The 26661-nt window shown below is 44.2% G+C and overlaps 1 protein-coding gene across 1 annotated transcript; it reads left to right on the top strand.

The window, feature by feature from the left end:
- Window positions 1-4991: 4991 nt before the first annotated feature.
- LOC139418792 (sodium/hydrogen exchanger 9B2) lies at window positions 4992-24869 on the top strand. Its single transcript, XM_071168502.1, has 13 exons — window positions 4992-5403; window positions 9819-10216; window positions 15753-15933; window positions 16584-16754; window positions 18308-18450; window positions 18869-18996; window positions 20641-20816; window positions 21300-21406; window positions 21594-21743; window positions 22267-22375; window positions 22542-22678; window positions 23142-23325; window positions 24123-24869. Exons 2-13 carry the CDS (start codon window positions 10115-10117, stop codon window positions 24179-24181), a joined length of 1647 nt encoding a protein of 548 aa, XP_071024603.1. The 5' UTR covers window positions 4992-5403; window positions 9819-10114; the 3' UTR covers window positions 24182-24869.
- Window positions 24870-26661: the final 1792 nt, after the last annotated feature.

Raw genomic sequence — 26661 nt, forward strand, 5'->3', positions numbered from 1 at the left:
ACGGTCCCCAGCCCGGGGTCCCCAGCCCTCAGTGTAAAGAAGGGGGGCGGCGTCCAGAACCTAAGCCGCCACCAAAGTTAGATGCCCACCCAGACCCTCCCATATAGGTTTAGGTTTGCAGCCGGGAGTCCGCACCTTTGGGGGGGGTACTGTCACGCCCTGACCTTACTGATCTTAGTTTTCTTTATTATTTTGGTTAGGTCAGGGTGTGACGAGGATGATATACAGTGGGGCAAAAAATGATTTAGTCACCCACTAATTGTGCAAGTTCTCCCACATAAAGAGAGTCCTGAAGAATTTTCATCATAGGTACACAATGACAGACAAAATTTGAAAAAAATCCATAAAATCACATTGTAGGATTTTTTATGAATTTATTTGCAAATTATGGTGGAAAATAACTATTTGGTCACCTACAAACTAGCAAGATTTCTGGCTCTCACAGACCTTCTTTAAGAGGCTCCTCTGTCCTCCACTCGTTACCTGTATTAATGGCATCTGTTTGAACTTGTTATCAGTATAAGAGACACCTGTCCACAACCTCAAACAGTCACACTCCAAACTCCACTGTGGCCAAGACCAAAGAGCTGTCAAAGGACACCAGAAACAAAATTGTAGACCTGCACCAGGCTGGGAAGACTGAATCTGCAATAGGTAAGCAGCTTGGTTTGAAGAAATCAACTGTGGGAGCAATTATTAGGAAATGGAAGACATACAAGACCACTGATAATCTCCCTCGATCTGGGGCTCCATGCAAGATCTCACCCCGTGGGGTCAAAATGATCACAAGAACGGTGAGCAAAAATCCCAGAACCACAAGTTGGGACCTAGTGAATGACCTGCAGAGAGCTGGGACCAAAGTAACAAAGCCTACCATCAGTAACACACTACGCCGCCAGGGACTCAAATTCTGCAGTGCCAGACGTGTCCCCCTGCTTAAGCCAGTATATGTCCAGGCCCGTTTGAAGTTTGCTAGAGAGCATTTGGATGATCCAGAAGCAGATTGGGAGAATGTCATATGGTCAGATACAACCAAAATATAACTTTTTGGTAAAAACTCAACTCGTCGTGTTTGGAGGACAAAGAATGCTGAGTTGCATCCAAAGAACACCATACCTACTGTGAAGCATGGGGGTGGAAACATCATACTTTGTGGCTGTTTTTCTGCAAAGGGACCAGGACGACTGATCCGTGTAAAGGAAAGAATGAATGGGGCCATATATCGTGAGATTTTGAGTGAAAACCTCCTTCCATCAGCAAGGGCATTGAAGATGAAACGTGGCTGGGTCTTTCAGCATGACAATGATCCCAAACACATCGCCCGGGCAACGAAGGAGTGGCTTCGTAAAAAGCGTTTCAAGGTCCTGGAGTGGCCTAGCCAGTCTCCAGATCTCAACCCCATAGAAAATCTTTGGAGGGAGTTGAAAGTCTGTGTTGCCCAGCAACAGCCCCAAAACATCACTGCTCTAGAGGAGATCTGCATGGAGGAATGGGTCAAAATACCAGCAACAGTGTGTGAAAACCTTGTGAAGACTTACAGAAAACGTTTAACCTCTGTCATTGCCAACAAAGGGTATATAACAAAGTATTGAGATAAACTTTTGTTATTGACCAAATACTTATTTTCCACCATAATTTGCAAATAAATTCATTAAAAATCCTACAATGTGATTTTCTGGAGACTGGCTCCATTTTGTCGGTCATAGTTAAAGTGTACCTATGATGAAAATTACAGGCCTCTCTCATCTTTTTAAGTGGGAGAACTTGTACAATTGGTGGCTGATTAAATACTTTTTTGCCCCACTGTACACCTTAGCCAAATACATTTCAAATCGGTTTTTCACAATTTCTGACATTTTAATCCTAGTAAAAATTCCCTGTCTAAGGTCAGTCAGGATCACAACTTTATTTTAAGAATGTGAAATGTCAGAATAATAGTAGAGAGAATGATTTATTTCAGCTTTTATTTCTTTCATCACATTCCCAGTGGGTCAGAAGTTTACATAAACTCAATTAGTATATGGTAGAATTGCCTTTAAATTGTTTAACTTGGGTCAAAAGTTTTGGGTAGCCTTCCACAAGCTTCCCACAATAAGTTAGGAGAATTTTGGCCCATTCCTCCTGACAGGGCTGGTGCAACTGAGTCAGATTTGTAGGCCTCCTTGCTCACACACGCTTTTTCAGTTCTGCCCACAAATTTTCCATATAATTGAGGTCAGGGCTTTGTGATGGCCACTCCAATACCTTGACTTTGTTGTCCTTAAGCCATTTTGCCACAACTTTGGAAGTATGCTTGGGGTCATTGTCCATTTGGAAGACCCATTTGCGACCAAGCTTTAACTTCCTGACTGATGTCTTGAGATGTTACTTCAATATATCCACATATTTCTCCGTACTCATGATGCCATCTATTTTGTGAAGCGCACCAGTCCCTCCTGCAGCAAAGCAACTCCACAACATTATGCTGCAACCACCGTGGTTCACGGTTGGGATGGTGTTCTTCGGCTTGCAAGCTTCCCCCTTTTCCTCCAAACATAATGATGGTCATTATGGCCAAACAGTCTCCTTCCTGAGCGGTATGATGGCTGCGTGGTCCCATGGTGTTTATACTTGCGTACTATTGTTTGTACAGATGAACGTGGTACCTTCAGGCATTTGGAAATTGCTCCCAAGGATGAACCAGACTTATTGAGGTCTACATTGTTTTTCTGAGGTCTTGGCTGATTTATTTTGATTTCCCCATGATGTCAAGCAAAGAGGCACTGAGTTTGAAGGTAGGCCTTGAAATACATCCACAGGAATACCACCAATTGACTCAAATTATGTCAATTAGCCTATCAGAAGCTTCTAAAGCCATGACATCATTTTCTGGAATTTTGCAAGCTGTTTAAAGGCACAGTCAACTTAGTGTATGTAAACGTCTGACCCACTGGAATTTTGATACAGTGAATTATAAGTGAAATAATCTGTCTGTAAATGATTGTTGGAAAAATGACTTGTGTCATGCACAAAGTAGATGTCCTAACCGACTTGCCAAAACTATAGTTTGTTAACAAGTGGAGTGGTTGAAAAACCTAAGTGTATGTAAACTTCCGACTTCAACTGTAGGTACGTACTTCAACCGTAGGTACGTGGTTGCAACAGCATGATTTGCCAAGGCAGGATACTGCGAGTGCAGCCCTATCCAGACATCTGGCTGGTATTTTGGCCCATCTGATTAAATTCAATTTTCACAGAACCGCTTGTTGCGATTTCGATGAAGCTCTCTTGTTCAGATATCGGTAAGTGGACTGGAGGCAGGGCATGAAAGGGATAACGAATGCAGTTGTTTGTGTCATCCGTTTCGGGAAATTACCTGCGCAATTGCGCACCTGACTCACTCAGGTGCTTCGCTATATCATATTTGACATTGTCTGTAATGATGGAAAGAACTGTGTGTTGTCCTTGTTAATGCAGACAGAGAAGAGCTCCAACTTCATAATCATAGCCTCAATTTTGCCCCGCACATTGAATATAGTTGCGAAGGTTCCCTGTAATCCTAGATTCAGATTATTCAGGTGAGAAAAAACATCACCCAGATATGCCAGTCGTGTGAGAAACTCGTCATCATGCAAGCGGTCAGACAAATGAAAATTATGGTCAGTAATGAAAACTTTAAGCTTATCTCTCAATTTTTAAAAACTGTTAATACTTTGCCCCTTGATAACCAGCGCACTTCTGCATGTTGTAAAAGTGTTACATGGTCGCTACCCATGTCATTGCATAGTGCAGAACATTCATGAGAGTTCAGGGGCCTTGCTTTAACAAAGTTGACAATTTTCACTGTAGTGTCCAAAACGTCTTTCAAGCTGTCAGGCAGCAAGAGCCTCTCGGTGGATGCTGCAGTGTACCCAAGTGGCGTCGGGAGCAGCATTGTCCCAGCCATATCCGCGGCAGCAGGAAGAAATAAGTCCTCCACAATAGTATGGGGCTTGCCTGTCCTAGCCACTCGGTAGCTCACCATATGAAATGCTTCTAGCCCATTCCTATTAATGGTATCTGTTGCTATACATTTATTACTACTCAAAAGTCTTCTTAATTCTTGCTCAAAAAATTCCTGTGGCTTATTTTTCAAATTGGCATGTTTTGTTTGTAAATGTCTTCGCAGGAGTGAAGGTTTCATTGAGTTGTGAGATAGTACTTTTGCACATATAACACACTGTGGTTGAGGAAAGGCACTACTCCCAATATAAGTGAACCCCAAATCAATGTAATTCTCATCATATTTGCGCCTCTTTAATGGTCCAACGTCCCTGTCTGTTGTTTGGTGCTTTCCCGGGTAAGGGGGCAGTAGCTCTTCGGCTGCATCAGATTCACAACTGTCAATGTCCATGCTGGCTGGGCTAACAACAAATGTAGAATTACTGATGCTAGCATTGGATGTGCTTGTGGAATCAGAACAACTTGTGTTGTCGTCAGGTGTAGTACTGCTGGTAGTAGCAGTACTACCAGTAGAGCTGGAATGTGTCTCTATGGACTTACTTTTTTTAATCATTTATCTATTTTCGAGCAAATGGAATGAGCAACATCTAAGTTTGGCTACATACGGACGGTTAGTGGAATTCCAACGAGAGAGTAATGGTTAATGTGATTGGATGTTAATTATTTAACTAGGCTACCTGTTTTTGACATTGTGTTGTTATTTCGCTGAACACTAGATAATAACATTTTCATTTTTGGCAGTGAAAGGAGGCTACTGATGCGAGAAAAAAAACTCACCCAAATGTATAGCCCTGTTGGAAAATATAAATGGACTGTTTGAAAATGTGAAGATTTTTATATTTTTTATTAAAAATAAAAATGTGAATTTGGCGTACCCCCGACGGCATTGCGCGTACCCCAGTTTGGGAATACCTGGTTTAGCGTGACACATGGGAGTAAACTACGGCTGTACCCTAACCAGGGGCGTGGCCACATTTAGCCACGCCTCTCCGTGTGTATTTATCCAGTTTGTAGCCACTGCTCTCCACGCCTTTCTGTTATTGAGGAACAATTTGTGGATGAGATTAGAAAACAATGGAAATTCATATCCGTCTTCGATGTTTAAATTCGGATTTTGATTGAACGAACAGTATACGGATCCGATCAATAGGTCCAACTACTATTGCTATGTATGTTTCTTTTTTTAAATTATGTACTTTTTATTTTATTTTGTTGCTTAGCCTTGTAGCAGTCAAAATACTGAATTAAAAACGGTGTGTTACTGTAATAATACACACTGATCTCATGTGGATGGTCTTGTCAGCCCTCCTGCCCATCATCACGTACCAACTCCGTGCAGGAGTGGACATCACTAATCCTGTGGAATCCGTTAGCAGGCACACACAGTTCATACAATGGGCATGGCAGTTATTGCGTTTTGAGGTGAGTGACAAGTCATTGTGACTACTTTATGGTGTGATTTATAAAACAACAGTTGGTAGCTATTTTTCTGAAGGTTTGCGCGCGGTAATTCAGTGCGTTTTTAGACCGCCGGGGCATAATAGTTAGCCATAGTGTTAAGTAGTTATGTTTTAAGCTTCTACGGGAATAAATACTTTTTAAAGGCCGTCGATATCAATCATGTGAATGTAAAGATACGATGAAGCCAACTAGCTAGTTTGTTGCTAATGCGCGAGACCATATGCCATAGGCTTGAGAATAACGTTAGCCAGCTAAAGTAGCTAGGTTCCAAAAGATGCCATATGGGCTCGCGTTAAACCTAGCATTGATTAGTGTTTTCTTCTTCAAAATTGGATTAACTAACGTCGGTCAGTGTAGTTTACTGGCATAAACAACGTCATATATTTTTGGCGGTATTGGTTATAATTTTCACTATCCCGATGGCTGCTTTGCAATAATGTGTCTGTGTGGTAACTTTGCAGTTTGACGTCGAGACTCGAGGACGGTTACATGCACACAACAATAGTTCGGACATATAAAGTTTGCATGTGAAAACGATTTCTAAAACGTATACTTCCCGTTAGCTCGAGCTACCGGTGCTGGCACATGCGCATATCAATTACAGTGCTTGAACGCCAATTAAGCGTTAACGTGCCCTAATAATTCCAAAATTTGCTTAGAAAACCCGGTGTTTTAATCGGTGTATGCTTACTTCGATTTTGACGTTACGCCGATTTAAGATGGTCATGTAAACACTTAACGCCATACTCGGCCTTCTCCTATAATCTGTTGAATATCAAATTATTAGTGTTAATGAATGTATGAGCGCATGTTTATTTTGATTGGCGATTTTCTGCTTTATTTTTTTAAATCCCATCATGTAGCCTGATTTCAAATGTGTCCATGTAACGTTAAACAGGATTATTAGCAAAATCATTATTCCGGCAAAACATGTATACGTTTTAAACTAACTATTATATTAATCTGATGATCCACAATAATCGTACTATTGTGTAAATATAACCGTACTTGGTGAGGTGAGGCAAGGTAACTCGCGTGAACTAACGTTATGGAATCACTTTCTATACTGAACAAAAATATAAACACAACATGTAAAGTGTTTCATGAGCTGAAATAAAGGATTCCGTAAATGTTCCATACAAACAAAACGCTTATTTCTCTAAAATGTTGTGAACAAATTTGTTTACGTCCCTGTCAGTGAGCATTTATCCTGATTTTTAAACAGCATGATCATTACACAAGTGCACCTTGTGCTGGGGACAATAAAAGGCCTCTGTGCAGTTTTGTCCCACAACACAATGCCACTGACGTCTCAAGTTTTGAGAGGGTGTGCAATTGCCATGCTGACTGTAGGAATGTCCACCAGAGCTGTTGCCAGATAATTTAATGTTTGTTTCTCTAACGTAAGCCACCTCCAACATCGTTTTAGATAATTTGTCAGTACGTCCAACCGACCTCACAACCGCAGACCACGTGTAACCACGCCAGGCCAGGACCTCCACATCCAGATCCTTCACCTGTGGTTGCTTAGGTTTCTTTCTGTCTGGGAAGACTGAATCTGCAATAGGTAAGCAGCTTGGTTTGAAGAAATCAACTGTGGGAGCAATTATTAGGAAATGGAAGACATACAAGACCACTGATAATCTCCCTCGATCTGGGGCTCCACGCAAGATCTCACCCCGTGGGGTCAAAATGATCACAACTACGGTGAGCAAAAATCCCAGAACCACACGGGGGGACCTAGTGAATGACCTGCAGAGAGCTGGGACCAAAGTAACAAAGCCTACCATCAGTAACACACTACGCTGCCAGGGACTCAAATTATGCAGTGCCAGACGTGTCCCCCTGCTTAAGCCAGTTCATGTCCAGGCCCGTCTGAAGTTTGCTAGAGAGCATTTGGATGATCCAGAAGAAGATTGGGAGAATGTCATATGGTCAGATGAAACCAAAATATAACTTTTTGGTAAAAACTCTACTCGTTGTGTTTGGAGGACAAAGAATGCTGAGTTGCATCCAAAGAGCACCATACTTACTGTGAAGCATGGGGGTGGAAACATCATGCTTTGGGGCTGTTTTTCTGCAAAGGGACAAGGACGACTGATCCGTGTAAAGGAAAGAATGAATGGGGCCATATATCGTGAGATTTTGAGTGAAAACCTCCTTCCATCAGCAAGGGCATTGAAGATGAAACGTGACTGGGTCTTTCAGCATGACAACGATCCCAAACACACCGCCCGGGCAACGAAGGAGTGGCTTCGTAAGAAGCATTTCAAGGTCCTGGAGTGGCCTAGCCAGTCTCCAGATCTCAACCCCATAGAAAATCTTTGGAGGGAGTTGAAAGTCCATGTTGCCCAGCAACAGCCTCAAAACATCACTGCTCTAGAGGAGATCTGCATGGAGGAATGGGTCAAAATACCAGCAACAGTGTGTGAAAACCTTGTGAAGACTTACAGAAAACGTTTGACCTCTGTCATTGCCAACAAAGGGTATATAACAAAGTATTGAGAAACTTTTTTGTTATTGACCAAATACTTATTTTCCACCATAATTTGCAAATTCATTCATTTTATTCATTAAAAATCCTACAATGTGATTTTCTGGATTTTTTTTTTTTCTTCTCATTTTGTCTGTCATAGTTGAAGTGTACCTATGAGGAAAATTACAGGCCTCTCTCATCTTTTTAAGTGGGAGAACTTGCACAATTGGTGGCTGACTAAATACTTTTTTGCCCCACTGTACATATATCTATTGCATCTTGTCTATGCCGCTCATCCATATATTTATATGTATACATTCTTATTCCATTCCTTTTCTTAGATTTGTGTGTTAGGTAGTTGTTGTGGAATTGTTAGATATTACTTCGCTGTCGGAACTAGAAGCACAAGCATTTCGCTACACTCCCAATAACATCTGCTGACCATGTGTATGTGACCAATAAAACACATTTTGAAAACAAAAATAAACTACAGGAATGGTGGAAGTTTAATGTGAAAGGCTCAGCGACATTAGGATTTTTAAAGTCCACCCAGTTTAACCCATTTTAAGGAAATCCACAATTAGTTGGCTAGTAGCTCACTGGCCAGGTAGTAGCCACTATCTACATTTTAATAATTTAATTAGCCTCCTAAATGCAGTGGTCAGTGGCTAAACTAACTATGAGTTGAACATATTTAACCTAGTTCGTTTTCATACATTGTTGCCATCATGTCTAACCAGGTGGCTATTTTAGGCTATTTTAGTTTGGCGTCCACTATTAGCTAACTGTTAACTAGCGAGATGGCTTCTGCCTGGCCCATGTGAGCCAGCATGCTACAATTCAATCAGTAGCTATCCTTCTAAATGTGGTGATCACTGGATAAACTAGCTATGAGTCTAACATTTTTGTGAAAACGAACTAGTAGACAGTTGTTGCCCATGGTGGAATCATATCTAACCAGCTGGCTCCTATGTGACATGTCTACTATGTGCCCATGAGCTCCTGAGTCTAGACAGTCTAGCTAGCGTTGCTAGCTGAGCTGTTTAATAATAAAACGTCTGTGGTGACTCAAACCCTGTAGCTAGCTAACAAGCCCTCCTCGGCGACAATGTTATTGGGGTGCGGGAATATTAGATAACTGTCATTGAAGTTGGTCGTTACTACTGGTTTTAGGGTTGTCACTTGTCAACCAAGTTTTAGATAAGAGGGGAGAGAGATTGTCCGCCATTGTTTTGGTAAGGGCTCAAAGTGATGTCACGCCTTCAAATAAGGCTCAACTAATCACCCGATGGATAAGAATTACTTTGGATCTGGTTATCCTATGAAAGGAAGTTCCGCGTGCGGGTAGGCTTGTCTACATGATGAGAATATTTGTATTTTTTGTCGAACTGCAGTCAAGCACCGATCATCATGTCACCAGAATAAGGCCCAGGATATGTATTGGAAAGCGGCATCAAGCGCATCACCGTGCATTGTCGCCACCCTGTGAAGTTCAAAAAGATCCAACCATGTTGAACGAACAAATGATCTGTCGGCATTTTATAAAATTGTACCGAAACTTCCTGTTTCCATCACAGCTGTCACAATTTATTTTTATTCAGTACGACTTTACTCGCATAAAAACTGGGTGGAACGTGTTTATATAAAGTAATTGAACTTCAGCTTGGTTCCGATAAAATGGATACTGCTGTAGTTGAAATGATTAATAATTATATTGACTGCCTTTATCATAGGAGAAGGAGATTGGTGGCAATGTAGCTAATAACATAGTATGATTTCTATATGAAGTTAGAGGAAATTCTTAATTCATGCATTGATGCCCTTTATTCCCAGTCTCAGTCCATACTGATAGAAGAATGCTGAAATTTGAAAACCTCAGTCTTTATTGTCTGTTTTACAGTTACTGTTTACCTTCACCTTTGATTGCTCCTGCATTTGGCTGGTTTCCACCTCCTATCTCTACAGCCGTGTTTGCCTCAAATGCCTCTCTGGCCAATTCCACCAAGCAAACACTCACTCTTTCACTGCCTTTGACTGAGGAAGAGGTGACGACTCACTGAATGGGAGCTAGTGCTGGACAGTCAGACCTTGGGATACAACAGGAACAGAGCAGCAATGCACCGATGGCCAACCCTCCACCGCATTTGCTGTGAGGTTAGAGAAGTGAGGAGGAGAACGTGAACTGTACTAGATGCCATGATGGAGGACGACCAGCCCAAGTCGAAGCCACCTACATCTTCTCCCTTGCTGGACCTAGAACACAGTGACGGAGCCTCGCCAGTAACGAACCATGCAGAGGTATAGTATATCTAGTGCTTTAGCCAAACTGCAAATAGATAGCCTTTACATCAGTTAATGATACTGAGTCACTGAATCTATGAGAAATGGCTGACCGGAAGCTTTGGCATAATACCAGTTCCGTTCCATACATTGATCTAGAATCAGTTTTGAAGGCATTAGTTTACATTTCCTATTGGCAGTGTACTGTGCACTCTTATTTGGCTTTATGCATTGATGGCGTCAATTATTTATGGGAAAAGAAAAGTAAAATCATTGCTGACGTTTTGTTAGGTCATTTGAAACATACCTCGAGATGTACCCTACCAGCAGATTTTCGCCAGCCTCTTTATTTCACAGAGTGTGGTATAAGTTGAAACAACAGCCTTTTTCATGACACTAACTGTTCTCATTGTGGCACACTCTTTGTAGTAAAAGTCTGTATCTACTCTTTATGATAAGCATGAGAACTATTACTTACTGGGAACACAGTAGTGTTTTGTTAGTATGACTAACCTCTTTGTCAACAATGAAGAACCACTTAACATAGGTGTGTCAAAGAAATGGAGGCAAAAAAGCCAGTAGCGTTGGCATTTGCTCCAATACTTCTTATTAGAGGTCGACCGATTAATCGGAATGGCCGATTTAATTCGGGCCGATTTCAAGTTTTCATAAGAATCGGAAATCGGTATTTTTGGACACCAATTTGGCAGATTTATTTATTTTTTTTCACTTTTATTTAATCTTTATTTAACTAGGCAAGTCAGTTAAGAACACATTCTTATTTTCAATGATGGTCTAGGAACGGTGGGTTAACTGCCTCGTTCAGGGGCAGAATGACAGATTTTTACCTTGTCAGCTCGGGGGATTCAATATTGCAACGTTGCGGTTAACTAGTCCAACGCTCTAACCACCTGCCTTTCATTGCACTCCACTGGGAGACTGCCTGTTACGCGAATGCAGTAAGCCAAGGTAAGTTACTAGCTAGCATTAAACTTATCTTATAAAAAACAATCAATCAATCATAATCACTAGTTAACTACACATGGTTGATGATATTATTAGTTTATCTAGCGTGTCCTGCGTTGCATATAATCGATGTGGTGCGTATCGTTGTTCCAATATGTACCTAACCATAAACATCAATGCCTTTCTTAAAATCAATACACAGAAGTATATATTTTTAAACCTGCATATTTAGCTGAAAGAAATCCAGGTTAGCAGGCAATATTAACCAGGTGAAATTGTGTCACTTCTCTTGCGTTCATTGCACGCAGAGTCAGGGTATATGCAACAGTTTGGGCCGCCTAATTTGCCAGAATTTTACGTAATTATGACATAACATTGAAGGTTGTGCAATGTAACAGGAATATTTAGACTTGTGGATGCCACCCGTTAGATAAAATACGGAACGGTTCCGTATTTCACTGAAAAAATAAACGTCTTGTTTTCGAGATGATAGGTCATTAATATGCTCAAATCCAGAAACTAAGGTTCGTATTTCTGTGTGTTATCATGTTATAACTAAGTCTATGATTTGATAGAGCAGTCGGACTGAGCGATGGTATGCACCAGCAGGCTCGTAAGCATTCATTCAAACAGCACTTTCATGCGTTTGCCAGCAGCTGTTTATGACTTCAAGCCTATCAACTCCCAATATTAGGCTGGTGTAACCAATGTGAAATGGCTAGCTAGTTAGCGGGGTGCGCGCTAATAGCGTTTCAAACGTCACCCGCTCTGAGACTTGGAGTAGTTGTTCCCCTTGCTCTGCAAGGGCCGCGGCTTTTGTGGAGCGATTGGTAACGCTGCTTCGAGGGTGGCTGTTGTCAATGTGTTCCTGGTTCGAGCCCAGGTAGGTGCGAGGAGAGGGGCGGAAGCTATACTGTTACACTGGCAATACTAAAGTGCATATAAGAACATCCAATAGTCAAAGGTTAATGAAATACAAATGGTATAGACAGAAATAGTCCTATAATAACTACAACTTAAAACTTCTTACCTGGGAATATTGAAGACTCATGTTAAAAGGAACCACCAGCTTTCATATGTTCTCATGTTCTGAGCAAGGAACTTAAACGTTAGCTTTCTTAAATGGCACATATTGCACTTTTACTTTCTTCTCCCACACTTTGTTTTTGCATTATTTAAACCAAATTGAACATGTTTCATTATATATTTGAGGCTAAATTGAATTTATTGATGTATTATATTAAGTTAAAATAAGTGTTCATTCAGTATTGTTGTAATTGTCATTATTACAAATACATTTAAAAAATCGTCCGATTTAATCCGTATCAGCGTCCTCCAATAATCATTATCGGTATCGGCGTTGAAAAATCATAATCGGTCGACCTCTACTGTAACGGCTTTCTTCTATCTCCTCCTCGGACGAGGAGGTGTAGCAAGGATCGGACCAAAATGCGGCATGTAGATTGCAATCCATGTTTATTAAACTGAAGCAACATGAATCTAAATACAAACACTACAAAACAATAAACGTAACGAAAACCGAAACAGCCTAATACTCGTGCACATAAACACGGACATCAGGACACTAAGGACAATCACCCACGAAACACCCAAAGAATATGGCTGCCTAAATATGGTTCCCAATCAGAGACAACGATAAACACCTGCCTCTGATTGAGAACCACTTCAGAGCCATAGACTTCACTAGAACACCCCACTAAGCTACAAACCCAACACACCACATACAAAAACCCATGCCACACCCTGGCCTGACCAAATAAATGAAAATAAACACAAAATACTTCGACCAGGGCGTGACAGAACCCCCCCCCCCCCCCCCCAAGGTGCGGACTCCCGGACGCACACCAAAAACCATAGGGGAGGGTCCGGGTGGGCGTCTGTCCATGGTGGTGGCGCGGGACGTGGACCCCACTCTATCAAAGTCTTAGTCCCTCCTCCTCGCGTCCCTGGATAGTCCACCCTCGCCGCCGACCATGGCCTAGTAGTCCTCACCCAGAACCCCACTGGACTGAGGGGCAGCTCGGGACTGAGGGGCAGCTCGGGACTGAGGGGCAGCTCGGGACTGAGGGGCAGCTCGGCACTGAGGGGCAGCTCGGCACTGAGAGGAAGCTCGGCACAGAGGAAGCTCAGCACTGAGAGGAAGCTCAGGCAGGTAGTTGGATCCGGCAGATCCTGGCTGGCTGGTGGTTCTGGCAGATCCTGGCTGACTGGCGGATCCGGAAGAGTCTGGCTGACTGGCGGATCCGGAAGAGTCTGGCTGACTGGCGGATCCGGAAGAGTCTGGCTGACTGGCGGATCCGGAAGAGTCTGGCTGACTGGCGGATCCGGAAGAGTCTGGCTGACTGGCGGATCCGGAAGAGTCTGGCTGACTGGCGGATCCGGAAGAGTCTGGCTGACTGGCGGATCCGGAAGAGTCTGGCTGACTGGCGGATCCGGAAGAGTCTGGCTGACTGGCAGATCCGGAAGAGTCTGGCTGACTGGCGGATCCGGAAGAGTCTGGCTGACTGGCGGATCCGGAAGAGTCTGGCTGACTGGCTGCTCCATGCTGACTGGCGGCTCTAGCTGCTCCATGCTGACTGGCGGCTCTAGCTGCTCCATGCAGACTGGCGGCTCTGGCTGCTCCATGCAGACTGGCGGCTCTGGCTGCTCCATGCAGACTGGCGGCTCTGGCTGCTCCATGCAGACTGGCGGCTCTGGCTGCTCCATGCAGACTGGCGGCTCTGGCTGCTCCATGCAGACTGGCGGCTCTGGCTGCTCCATGCAGACTGGCGGCTCTGGCTGCTCCATGCAGACTGGCGGCTCTGGCTGCTCCATGCAGACTGGCGGCTCTAGCGGCTCCTTGCAGACTGGCAGCTCTATGCAGACTGGCAGCTCCTTGCAGACTGGCAGTTCTGAACAGGCAGGAGACTCAGGCAGCGCTGGAGAGGAGGAAGGCTCTAACTGCGCTGAACAGGCGGGAGACTCCGGCAGCGCTGGAGAGGAGGAAGGCTCAGGCAGCACTGGACAGGCGAGGCGCACTGTAGGCCTGATGCGTGGTGCTGGCACTGGTGGTACTGGGCCGAGAACACGCACAGGAAGCCTGGTGCGGGGAGCTGCCACCGGAGGGCTGATACGTGGAGATGGTACTGGGTAGACCGGACCGTGCAGGCGCACTGGAGCTCTTGAGCACCGAGCCTGCCCAACCTTACCTGGTTGAATGCTCTCGGTCGCCCTGCCAGTGCGGCGAGGTTGAATAGCCCGCACTGGGCTATGCAGGCGAACCGGAGACACCGAGCGCAAGGCTGGTGCCATGTAAGCCGGCCCAAGGAGACGCACTGGGGACCAGATGCGTAGAGCCGACTTCATGGCACTTGGCTCGATGCTCACTCTAGCCCGGCCGATACGCGGAGCTGGAATGTACCGCACCGGGCTATGCACCCGCACTGGAGACACCGTGCGCACCACAGCATAACACGGTGCCTGCCCGGTCTCTCTAGCCCCCCGGTAAGCACAGGGAGTTTGCGCAGGTCTCCTACCTGGCGTAGCCATACTCCCTGTTAGCCCCCCCAAGACATTTTTGGGGCTGACTCTCGGGCTTCCATCCGCGTCGCCGTGCTGCCTCCTCATACCAGCGCCTCTCCGCTTTCGCCGCCTCCAGTTCTTCTTTGGGGCGGCGATATTCTCCTGGCTGAGCCCAGGGTCCTCTTCCGTCAAGGATCTCCTCCCAAGTCCAGAATCCCTTATTTAGTATCTCCTGCTGCCGCTGTTGCTTCTCCTGCTGCTCCTGCCTGTTGACACGCCGCTTGGTCTTGGTCCTGTTGTGGTGGGTGATTCTGTAACGGCTTTCTTCTATCTCCTCCTCGGACGAGGAGGTGTAGCAAGGATCGGACCAAAATGCGGCGTGTAGATTGCGATCCATGTTTATTAAACTGAAGCAACACAAATCTAAATACAAACACTACAAAACAATAAACGTAACGAAAACCGAAACAGCCTAATACTCGTGCTACGGACATCACATCTCAGTGCAAGAGGCGCCACTACAGTCCCTGTTTCGATTCCAGGCTGTATCACAACCTGCCATGATTAGGAGTCCCATAGAGCAGCGCACAATTGGCCCAGCGTCGTCTGAGTTTGGCTTGTGTTGGCCGTCATTGTAAATAAGAATTTGTTCTCAACTGACTTGCCTAGTTAAATAAAGGTTACACATACACTATACATTGCTTGATTTGTTACATAAACTGAAATTAAGCGATCTATTCAAATTTTAGCAACCTGGAAATGGAGGAGCTATTTCTACGTGTTGTACCTTTTTAACGGGGATCAGAGTACGATGGAGTCGTAAGGATGCTTTTTGGAAGCAAGTTTTGGAAAAACATTGAAGTGACCCTTCTTGTCTCTTTGGCAAAATAATAAACAAATATCCAATAGGGTGTTACTTTTTCAGAGGATTTTATTGAAATGTCATTTTTGTAGTAAGAAAGTTGAATTAAAAGGTATGGCTACTGACACATTTTCATTTGGAGCTAAGACCCTTTTTCTCTACGTCTCTGCCCCCCTCCCCCGGTTGTTCCTGGGTGTGAACCAGATTCAGGTGGTGGTGAGCCGGAGCTGCACCCCCCAAGTCACGGAGGAGACCTACTTCATCCCCCGTAACCCGGTGGTGGATGCGGGCACCAACACCGACCCCCCGGTCATCTGCTGTGGCAGGCTCCGCCGGGAATGCCCCTGCCCGCCCCGAGGCCTCCTGTCCTCCCTCATCACCAAGGGTGGGCACCAGCATAGAAATAGGCCACTCTAATATTGTGTCTCTATGCTGGTGCCCATAGAAATGGAATTCTACTTCTATGGACACCAGAATAGAGATACAATATTTGCCTAATGAACCTTCACAACGCTACAATGTGCTGATAATGCCATTGTGGTCTGTGTTTTATTTAATTCCGGGCACCAGGGGGGGCTAATGCTACCGTAGAAATGTTACCTTGGTGACATTGCTATGGGATCAGGGGTTGGCATCTTGTAGTGTTTTGTGCTTGGGTGAGTGGAAAATGGAGAGAGCGGGTAATATGTTAGGATGGAGTTTGTAGAACCAGTGTGTGTGTCTGTGTGTGTCAATAAAGGGCACAAAGGTCCTCTAGAATTGCTGATTTTTATCCAGTGCATGCTGTTGAACAGTGCCACAGTTATACCCTGAGGCATTTATATAGCACAAATGGAGTAGATTTACAGCTGGACTAAGGCACCTGTCCCTGATGTACTGAAATATACAACATTTAGGCTTAGTAGTAGACCTTTGAATCCATTATACCTTGAAAATCAAGTACAGCACATTTAATTTTATTTGGCAGGTGAAAGGCAAAAACGAACAAACTGCTAACTGGCCACGTACTGACTTCTGACCTCTCCTCCCTCCCAGTCCTCATTGCGTTAGTGCTGTTTGGCGTGGTGTGGTCCATCACAGAGAAGGAGTGTCTGCCGGGGGGGAACCTGTTCGGCATCACCGTGCTCTTCATCTGTTCCGTCACCGGGGGCAAACTGGTGGGCCTCATACAGCTGCCCAAATTGCCTCCCTTTCCCCCGTTACTGGGTAGGTAATGCGAATGGAGAGTGTGTGTGTGTGTGTATATATATGTGTTTGTGTGTTGTAGGTGAAAGGCTCTGTCTTGTCCGTGACCGCATGTGTATGTGCACTACAACAGGTTATCTTCTGTTACCTCTACCTCATTTCACTTGTTGAGAGTGAGACAATATGGCATCTTCAGGGTGTTGCGTGCCATACATGTTCCTTAGTAACAGTCAGAGACGCCATCTTTTTCTTTGTCTTTGATATGGGAGTGGTGGCCTGGCTGCTGGTAATATATATCTGCTGTTATCGCAGATAGAACACACACACACACGACTACTTACTATAATAAGCCCACATTCAGATTAAACACACCCACTCACTATATTTAGCATGCATGCACTTGCTTGTCCCCTCACTACTGCTCTTTACTATACATGTCAAATGGGACTGTTTCAGCTGCATGTAACATGGTCAAACAGTCTTTTATTATTCTGTCTGGCTTTGCCAACACTGCTACTTCGTGTGTAGTACGTCATACATGTGTTACTACCATACCTAGACAGTGGCGTGAGTTTATATCCCACCTTATTCCATTTCTAACCAAATGAACAACCTTGTTGACTTAGACTGATAGGGAGTGAATTCAAATGTATTTGCATTTCTTAACATAATATAGAGACTTGGTTGAGACACGGCGCAGCTTTGACCAAAGTCTTGATGCCGGTAGCCACATGACAAGTCCTGTAGTTTGCATAGACCCCTATAATAAGACAGTGGCCACTCGTTCAGCCCACAAGTCAGACGTTTAGATTCACAACCTACTCCTCGCTTTCAACAGTCCAGAAAGGAGATTGGAGATAATAAATAGGTTTTGGTGGGTCTTTTGATTTGCCATCTTTGTCGGATAGACACTACACTAACGATCAGAGGCCACTCCCATAGTTCAGTTCAGAAGTAAAGTCCTGATTGTTGGATGTACATCTTTGATAGTTATTGTCTCTCCAACCCCTGTTTTTCTTTTTGTAAACCCAGAGGAACTCTGTTTCCCACAGACAAGAACAGACCTTTTTTGGCCTACGTTGCCTCAAATCCACACAACCCTGGCGTTGGCTAATGCCACTCTCTTACCAACTGAACCACACAGGACCACATTGATCTTTCTGACCTTCAAAAGGCAATTCAATTTCATACAGTAGATTAAAGACTCCAATGTTTGCATTATCCCTACTTGGAAACGTTTTTCCTTTACTCCCAAAAGACTCCTATGCCTAGAAGCTTTTGAAATCTTAAACCAATTGATCTTCAACCTTTTTAAAATTCAGTTCCATAAAAGGTGTATTTCTTGGCATTTGAACCATTGTGAAGATGGGAATAATATCTTAGCCTGAAGTTTTCTGTTTAACTCTTAAAAAAACACGGTTGTCTTCAGAACAACAGAAAGACATTGTCGTCGTCGTCCCCCCCCCCCTTTGCTGTGAGAAAGTCCAAAGAATAACACCATGGTTGTTAATAAAAGTATTACTTTATCATACTATTATATTAAAGTTATCCTTGTTTTCTGTCATTCTCTACAGGTATGCTATTGACGGGCTTCCTGCTGCGTAATATCCCCGTGGTAACGGACGGCGTGTACATCGACTTCCGATGGTCTGCCTCCCTGAGGAACATTGCCCTCGCTGTCATCCTGGCCCGAGCAGGCCTGGGATTGGACGGCTCGGTAAAGTCAATCAAACACTCATCTCTCTCCATAGGCCGATGCTTTTAGTGTTTAGTACTTGTCTTTTATTATTTAAGTTCCTGTGTTAAAGGAAAAATCCCCTCAAACTATAAATGTGTATCTTTTTCATTAGTTCACTGTTGATACAGTCCCAAAATGTTTTGCATTTCAGCAGTTAAGTTTTCATGACTTTCAGGAAGCAAAGTGTCACTTGCCACGTCGTCATGGTGCAAAGTACATCGTATGATGCAAAACTCATCATCATGATGATGTAGCAAGTGACACTTTGCTTCTTGAAAATCCTATTTCTTCAAAACTTGACTGCAGACATGCAAAACATTTTGCGACTGTATCCACAATGGACTATTGCAATGTGGATTTTTCCTTTTAATTTGTGTGTGTACATGTGTGTTCCCAGGCTCTGAAGAAGCTGAGTATGGTGTGTGCGCGCGTGGGAATGGGACCCTGCATCATCGAGGCCTGCACCGTCGCCATCGTCTCCCACTTCCTCATGGGCTTGCCCTGGATCTGGGGATTCATCCTAGGGTAAACTCTCTTTCTCTGTCTCGTTTTATCTCTCTCTTTCTCTCTCGATCTCTCCGCTGTCTCTCTGTCGTCCTCTCTGAGCCTTCTACTTCTAAATCCCATTCAGTATTCTGCGGCCTCCCGATGCATTTGTAAAGCTAAAGGGCTACCTAACACCGCTTACATTCCAATAAGACGGGTGTAGAGTATTTGGCAGCTGCCTCACCGTGAACACTTGAAGTATCCTTTATACCAGGGCTCTCCAATCCTGTTCCTGGAAAGCTACCGTCCTGTAGGAGTTCACTCCAACCCTAATCTAGTGCACCTGATTCTAATAATTAGCTCTAACCAGGTTAGTTCTAACTGGGGTTGGAGCAAAAACCGACAGGACGCCTTTATACATTTTAATTTCATCCTGACACTTAGCCCTTTGCTCTCTTTCTTTCTCTCTCTCTCGCTCTCTCCCTCTCTTTTGTTATATCTCTGTCTTCTCTATTTCTCTCGTCCTCGCTCCTCTTGCTCTCTCTCTTGTCCTCTCCACTTTTATGGTCTCTCACTCTGATCTGTCCATCATTCTATTCATCCATCCCTCTAAATATACTACATGACCAAAAGTGTGTGGAAACCTGCTCGTCGAACATCTCATTCCAAAATCATGGGCATTAATATGGAGTTGGTCCCCCTTTACTGCTATAACAGCCTCCACTCTTCTGGGAAGGCTTTCAATTTGAATTTGGAACAATGCTGCGGGGACTTGCTTCCATTCAGCCACGAGCATTAGTGAGGTTGGGCACTGATGAGCTTTACACCACACCAGCCGACGCTTGGGATTGCGCATGGTGATCTTAGGCTTGTGTGCAGCTACTCGGCCAAGGTAATTCATTTCATGAAGCTCCAGACGAACAGTTCTTGTGCTGATGACAGGTGATTTTTACACACTGCGTGCTTCAGCACTCGGCAGTTCCGTTCTGTGAGCTGGTGTGGCCTACCACTTCACGGCTGAGTCGTTGTTGCTCCTAGACATTGCCAACAGCACTTACAGTTGGCCGGGGCAGCTCTAGCAGGGCAGAAATGTGATGATCTGCCACGTTGATGATCTGCCACACTTCAGTAGGGCCATTCTACTGCCAATGTTTGTCTATGGAATATTGCATGGCTGTGTGCTTGATTTGATACACCTGTCAGCATTGGATGTGGCTGAAATTGCCAAATCCACTCATTTGAAAGGATGTCCACATATAGTGTATATCTCAAACTAATCCCTATTAGTAAAGCTGCATCATTAAACACTTTGTCTTTACTCATTGTATTCTCCCCTCCCCTGTCCCTTCTAGGTTTGATGTCTTCAAATCAATCAATCAAATGTGTTATTTTTATTTAGAGCCCTTTTTACATCAACAGTTGTCAAAGTGCTTTTACAGTAACCCAACCTTTGAAAGCATCTTCCACGGGCCCATATTATATGATGAACTCTCATAATGTGTCTCCTCTCCTGTAGGTTTGTACTGGCTATCTGCTAAATGGTCATATGATCATTATTCATATGACAGGTTGTTACTTCGGAGGTCGTTCTTCAGCCTGGCAACCCAAACTCACCCATTCTGGCAACCCAAACCTGATGAATATGATGATTAACCCTCACTTTGGCTCTCCCGTCTCTTGTAGATTTGTGCTGGGAGCCGTGTCCCCGGCCGTGGTGGTTCCCTCCATGCTGCTGCTGCAGAAGGACGGCTACGGCTTGGAGCAGGGCATCCCTACCCTCCTCATGGCCGCCGGCAGCTTCGACGACATCCTGGCCATCACCGGCTTCACCACCTGCATGGGCATGGCCTTCGCCACCGGTAGGGATCCAATTAGTCGGGAGAATGTTGATTTGTGCCTCTGCTCTGAGCCAATGATGAGAGGAGACCACTATGAAAAAAATAGAACTTTATTATCTGTTTTTGTTGCAACGTTACTAGAGATCTTCCTGCAATCCGTGCTGGATCCAATAGATGGCGCCCTCACACTTCGGGAATCAAACCTACAAACCATGTTGTTGCAAGCGCCATGCTTTACCAACTGAGCTTACACAGGACCATTTCGTATGAGCTATTACGGTGTCTTCCTCTGTATTGCATGATTTGTATTATTGACTTCCTGCTGCATACTGCTTCCCTAATGGCATCCCATTCCCTATTGAGTGAACTATTTTTGACCAGGGTCCACATAGGACTCTGGTCAAAAGTAGTGCACTCTATAAGTAACAGGGTAACATTTGGGACGATCCCATCTGTTTTGATATTAACTTCATATGTTTTGTTGTGCTGTGTCTCCCTCTGCAGGATCCATGTGGTACAACCTGCTGAGAGGTATACTGGAGGTGGGAGGGGGAATGGTAGCTGGGGTACTGCTGGGATTTCTGCTGCGCTACTTTCCCAGCAAAGACCAGGTAGGAATCTCCATCGAAAGCACTTAGCTTTTAGTCTAGGAGTAGGCCAGGTCTAGGAAACTAGCTTGTAGAGTTGACCTATAACGGAGCTCAGTTTTCTCAGTAATGTTAGTCCAGAGACATAGTCCTTGTTTGGGAAACTTTATTAATGCGTCCTTTCTTCCTTCTCTCGCTCTCTCTCCTGTAGGACAACGTCGTGATGAAGCGCTCATTCCTGCTGCTGGGCCTGTCGGTGTTTGCTGTGTTCGGCAGCAACGTGGCTGGCTTCCCCGGCTCGGGGGGCCTCTGCACCCTGGTCCTTGCCTTCCTGGCTGGCCTGGGCTGGAGAAGATCAAAGGTCAGTCAACGACCCCATCCCGTGCCGACCCCTCACTCAACCCTCCGTACCCTGCATCTTCTAGCTAGGCACTTACTCTCTCACCCAACACCCAAATGCCCCTCTAGCCCTTACCTCTAACACAGTGGACTAAACTAAAGCATCGGATAGCAGCTGGACAGCTTGAACGTTCCAGTGTAGCACAAACTGTTGTCTTAAGACACAGTGGGACCCTTCCAGTCAGTATACAGAGGCCCAATCCTAAATATACAGTCACAGAGTCACATCTGATATTGTCTCTTTGGGAGGCAGATTCTCTAGTAGAGAAACAAAGTAGTGAAGTCTTGGTGTTTGCTGAACTCTCTCTGTAGTCTGGTTTGTGTCTGGTAAGTGTTTTTTTGTTAAATGTTTTTGTTATCACTTGTCTTGATAGTGCTTCTCAAACCCTTCCATTTGACTACTTTCACAAATTGTGTTTGAAAACGTCAGTAATTTGAGAAACCGTAACGTGTGTGTCTGACTGACTCTGTGTGTTTGTGTGCAGGTCCCTGTGGAGGACATAGTGGGTATTGCCTGGGAAGTGTTCCAGCCACTGCTCTTTGGCCTGATCGGGGCTGAGATCCAAATCTCAGAGCTGGACAAAAACACTGTCGGTGAGAACACAAACACACGCATAAACACACAGTCAGTAAGAACACACACACCACATATACCTTTATACCCCGCTCTTTGGAGATCTTCTATCAGGTGTGTTTTCCTACTTTAACCTGAGTAAAGTGTTTATCATTCTATCCCCTATTCCCTTCCCTGTCCCACCAGGCCTGGGCATAGGCTCTCTGGCCATTGGTCTGCTGGTGCGTGTTCTCTTCACCTTCGTCTGTGTGCTGTGTGCCGGCTTCAACTTCAAAGAGAAGCTCTTCATCGCTCTGGCCTGGCTACCCAAAGCCACCGTACAGGTACTTAATGTTAAACAGGAACCAAGGTGGCCTGGAGTGGTCTAAGCCGCTACCTGTGGAGCACACATACGATTTACCTCTGCCAGCACGGGCTCGAATCCAGCTTACTGCCCTTTCATCTCTCTATTTAAAAAAAAAAAAAACAAGAACAAGATTCTAAGGCTGAAATTGTCCTGACACAATAAAAGGTTTCAACAAGCAAAATAACCATAGCATTTGAATATTGTAACTAACTTGTGATTGCAACACGTTTTTGTCTGTAACAATATTAGTATTGCGAGTAAAAAAATAAAAATTGCACACTCTGGTGCTGCTCTGCATGAGAAGGGGAAGGGGTTGGGCAAAATCTGTCATGTCATTCCCAACGTCGGCGTTTTCCAACAAATTGTAGGTGCTTTAACTCACAATGTTGAGGGTAACGTGGCCAATGTGTCGATCTCCTCCCTTCCTCTTTTCTCCCCAGGCGGCCATCGGCTCCACAGCGCTGGACATGGCCCGCACCAAGGAGGATACAGAGCTGGAGAAGTACGGCATGGACGTGCTGACAGTGGCCGTGCTCTCCATCCTGCTCACCGCCCCCATAGGAGCCCTGGTCATCGGACTCACAGGACCTCGCCTGCTACAGAAACCAAAGAACCCTGCCTGGGGTGAGAACGCACACACAGAATGTGTAAACACATTGTCTGCATAAATGCACAGACCGAAGTGTACACACACACACACACACAGTAATAGGAAGGACTGCCTCACCATCTCAGTGCTTTTAAAATCGAAGTGCACACAAAAACCCACAACTACTACTAATCTTGCTTGAGTGACAGCTGTCATCCCCCACATGACATAAACGGTGACCTTATACAGCACATTATGGTTTTAACCTCCATTCCTATTATACACCATTGTGCTTTTTTGTTTTTAAACCAGCTTGTCATAGCTTTGTCCACACAGCATCGGGAAGGAAGCGTGTTTATGAAAAGCAGTGTCCCTTTATGACGGAGATGATCTTTATTTGGAAAACCTGGAATCCAAACTGTAATGCTTTTGTTTCAACATTGTTGACAGTGGTGAAACAGAGCTTATCAGTCAGAATCTCAGGCTAATAAAGAGAAGCCGTGGGTTGGAGAATGATTTGCATTGTGGCTTCAGGTAGTCTTTTGTTTCCTGCGTCATGCTTCGTCTCAGCCCTGTCACCAAACAATGGTGGCTTTTTTTGCTCTTCAGGTTTGCAGGGAGATGACTACACTGTGTGTCCTGGTGAAACGTGTTACCTGCCCATCGCTGTGTCTCAGACTACACTCACTGAGACATTTTCCATGTTGACCATTTGGCCTATAGTCATATTTTGTTTATACTCAGAGGCACTTCAGTTACACACACACACACACACACACACACGGTAAAAAAATAAATAATAATTTTCTACCCTTTTTCCTTGGATATGCAGAGCGGGAGCAAAGCGGAACTATGACCGAGTCCCCAATCACCTACGAGAGTACCCTCTGATACCAAACCAACGTCAGTGATGGGAACCAGGAAGAACACTTCACCAAGGAGGAAATTACATGGATGGATCATAGGGAAAATGGGGGCACTTCAAAAGTGCATCTAAATGGCATCCTATTCTAGTGTAAAAATGCCACCCTATTCCCTTGAAAGTGCTGTACTGTATTGAGAACAGGGTTCCTATGTCAGACTCTTGTGACACCCAGGATATTGCCTTTCGGACAGTGGGGTTTTCAGAGGGCCTTTGCCACTTCATCTGTGTATCTGTCCTTGGTGTGTTTGACACCCTGCCATGTTTATTTATATCTCCCCTGAGGGTAGTTTTCAGGCCTCGAGCTACAGCTGCCACTCAACCAACAAGCCACGATATCCAAGCATTCTGCACTATACTGTAACGTTACGATACAATGGCTGAAAATTCAGTAATGCTACTACTAAAATTATACCCGATCATTAAAAGTGGTTCGAAGAGTGGAGCCACTGGAATTGAATGTGTTTGACATTGACCATCAGGCATATGTTGTGTTCATTATCACACAGTCGTACACTGTATGTACGCCCTCACAACATTTTTTGTTGTTGTTGTCCTTAGGCCTTATGCATCAATTTACCAGCTGTTGATGTTGTATTCTGTGTGAATGTAATGTATTTGAGAAGTGTGTTGTACTGTGGTTTGATACAGGGAAAATATTATATTTAGCGATGGACGGTTGTTGCTAGCGTGCTAGCTAGGACGCAGGACAAAGGCAAGACAGTTTTATTTATTGTACGTTTCCATTTAAGCAATATTCAAATCATGTGTGCACTAAATGTGAACGTCAGAAAAAAACATGAATAATATGGGCCCCTAGCTAAGATATATTTAAGACTCGTCTTTAATGCAAAATCAGTGTAGCTCAGATAATAGCATCACATTCCGAGCAATATAACTGTAAAATCAATGTTTTTCATTTCAAATGTTTTTCAATGTTTTTCATTTCAAATCATTTGTTTTTATTATTTTATTATTCTTATTATTCAGTATTTATAGTTTTGATTCCATAAAGAGTTAATTATGCAGTTGATTTAGATTTTCATTTTTGTTACGTTTTGTATGGACTCTTAAAAGGGTCCCTTAGGTTTTTCAGTAGTAATTTGTAGTGTAAACCATGTAAAAGTCCTGTATAGCTTTTGAAACTTGAACTTCAAAAAGCTCAATGCCAATTTGATCTGTTACAAAATAATTCCATTATAATTTGCTCCGGAGAGCATATACAGTGCCTTGCGAAAGTATTTGGCCCCCTTGAACTTTGCGACCTTTTGCCACATTTCAGGCTTCAAACATAAAGATATAAAACTGTATTTTTTTGTGAAGAATCAACAACAAGTGGGACACAATCATGAAGTGGAACGACATTTATTGGATATTTCAAACTTTTTTAACAAATCAAAAACTGAAAAATTGGGCGTGCAAAATTATTCAGCCCCTTTACTTTCAGTGCAGCAAACTCTCTCCAGAAGTTCAGTGAGGATCTCTGAATGATCCAATGTTGACCTAAATGACTAATGATGATAAATACAATCCACCTGTGTGTAATCAAGTCTCCGTATAAATGCACCTGCACTGTGATAGTCTCAGAGGTCCGTTAAAAGCGCAGAGAGCATCATAAAGAACAAGGAACACACCAGGCAGGTCCGAGATACTGTTGTGAAGAAGTTTAAAGCCGGATTTGGATACAAAAAGATTTCCCAAGCTTTAAACATCCCAAGGAGCACTGTGCAAGCGATAATATTGAAATGGAAGGAGTATCAGACCACTGCAAATCTACCAAGACCTGCCGTCCCTCTAAACTTTCAGCTCATACAAGGAGAAGACTGATCAGAGATGCAGCCAAGAGGCCCATGATCACTCTGGATGAACTGCAGAGATCTACAGCTGAGGTGGGAGACTCTGTCCATAGGACAACAATCAGTCGTACATTGCACAAATCTGGCCTTTATGGAAGAGTGGCAAGAAGAAAGCCATTTCTTAAAGATATCCATAAAAAGTGTTGTTTAAAGTTTGCCACAAGCCACCTGGGAGACACACCAAACATGTGGAAGAAGGTGCTCTGGTCAGATGAAAGCAAAATTGAACTTTTTGGCAACAATGCAAAACGTTATGTTTGGCATAAAAGCAACACAGCTGAACACACCATCCCCACTGTCAAACATGGTGGTGGCAGCATCATGGTTTGGGCCTGCTTTTCTTCAGCAGGGACAGGGAAGATGGTTAACATTGATGGGAAGATGGATGGAGCCAAATACAGGACCATTCTGGAAGAAAACCTGATGGAGTCTGCAAAAGACCTGAGACTGGGACGGAGATTTGTCTTCCAACAAGACAATGATCCAAAACATAAAGCAAAATCTACAATGGAATGGTTCAAAAATAAACATATCCAGGTGTTAGAATGGCCAAGTCAAAGTCCAGACCTGAATCCAATCGAGAATCTGTGGAA

This window comes from Oncorhynchus clarkii, chromosome 10 (genome assembly GCF_045791955.1).
Source record: "Oncorhynchus clarkii lewisi isolate Uvic-CL-2024 chromosome 10, UVic_Ocla_1.0, whole genome shotgun sequence".
NCBI lineage: Eukaryota > Metazoa > Chordata > Actinopteri > Salmoniformes > Salmonidae > Oncorhynchus > Oncorhynchus clarkii.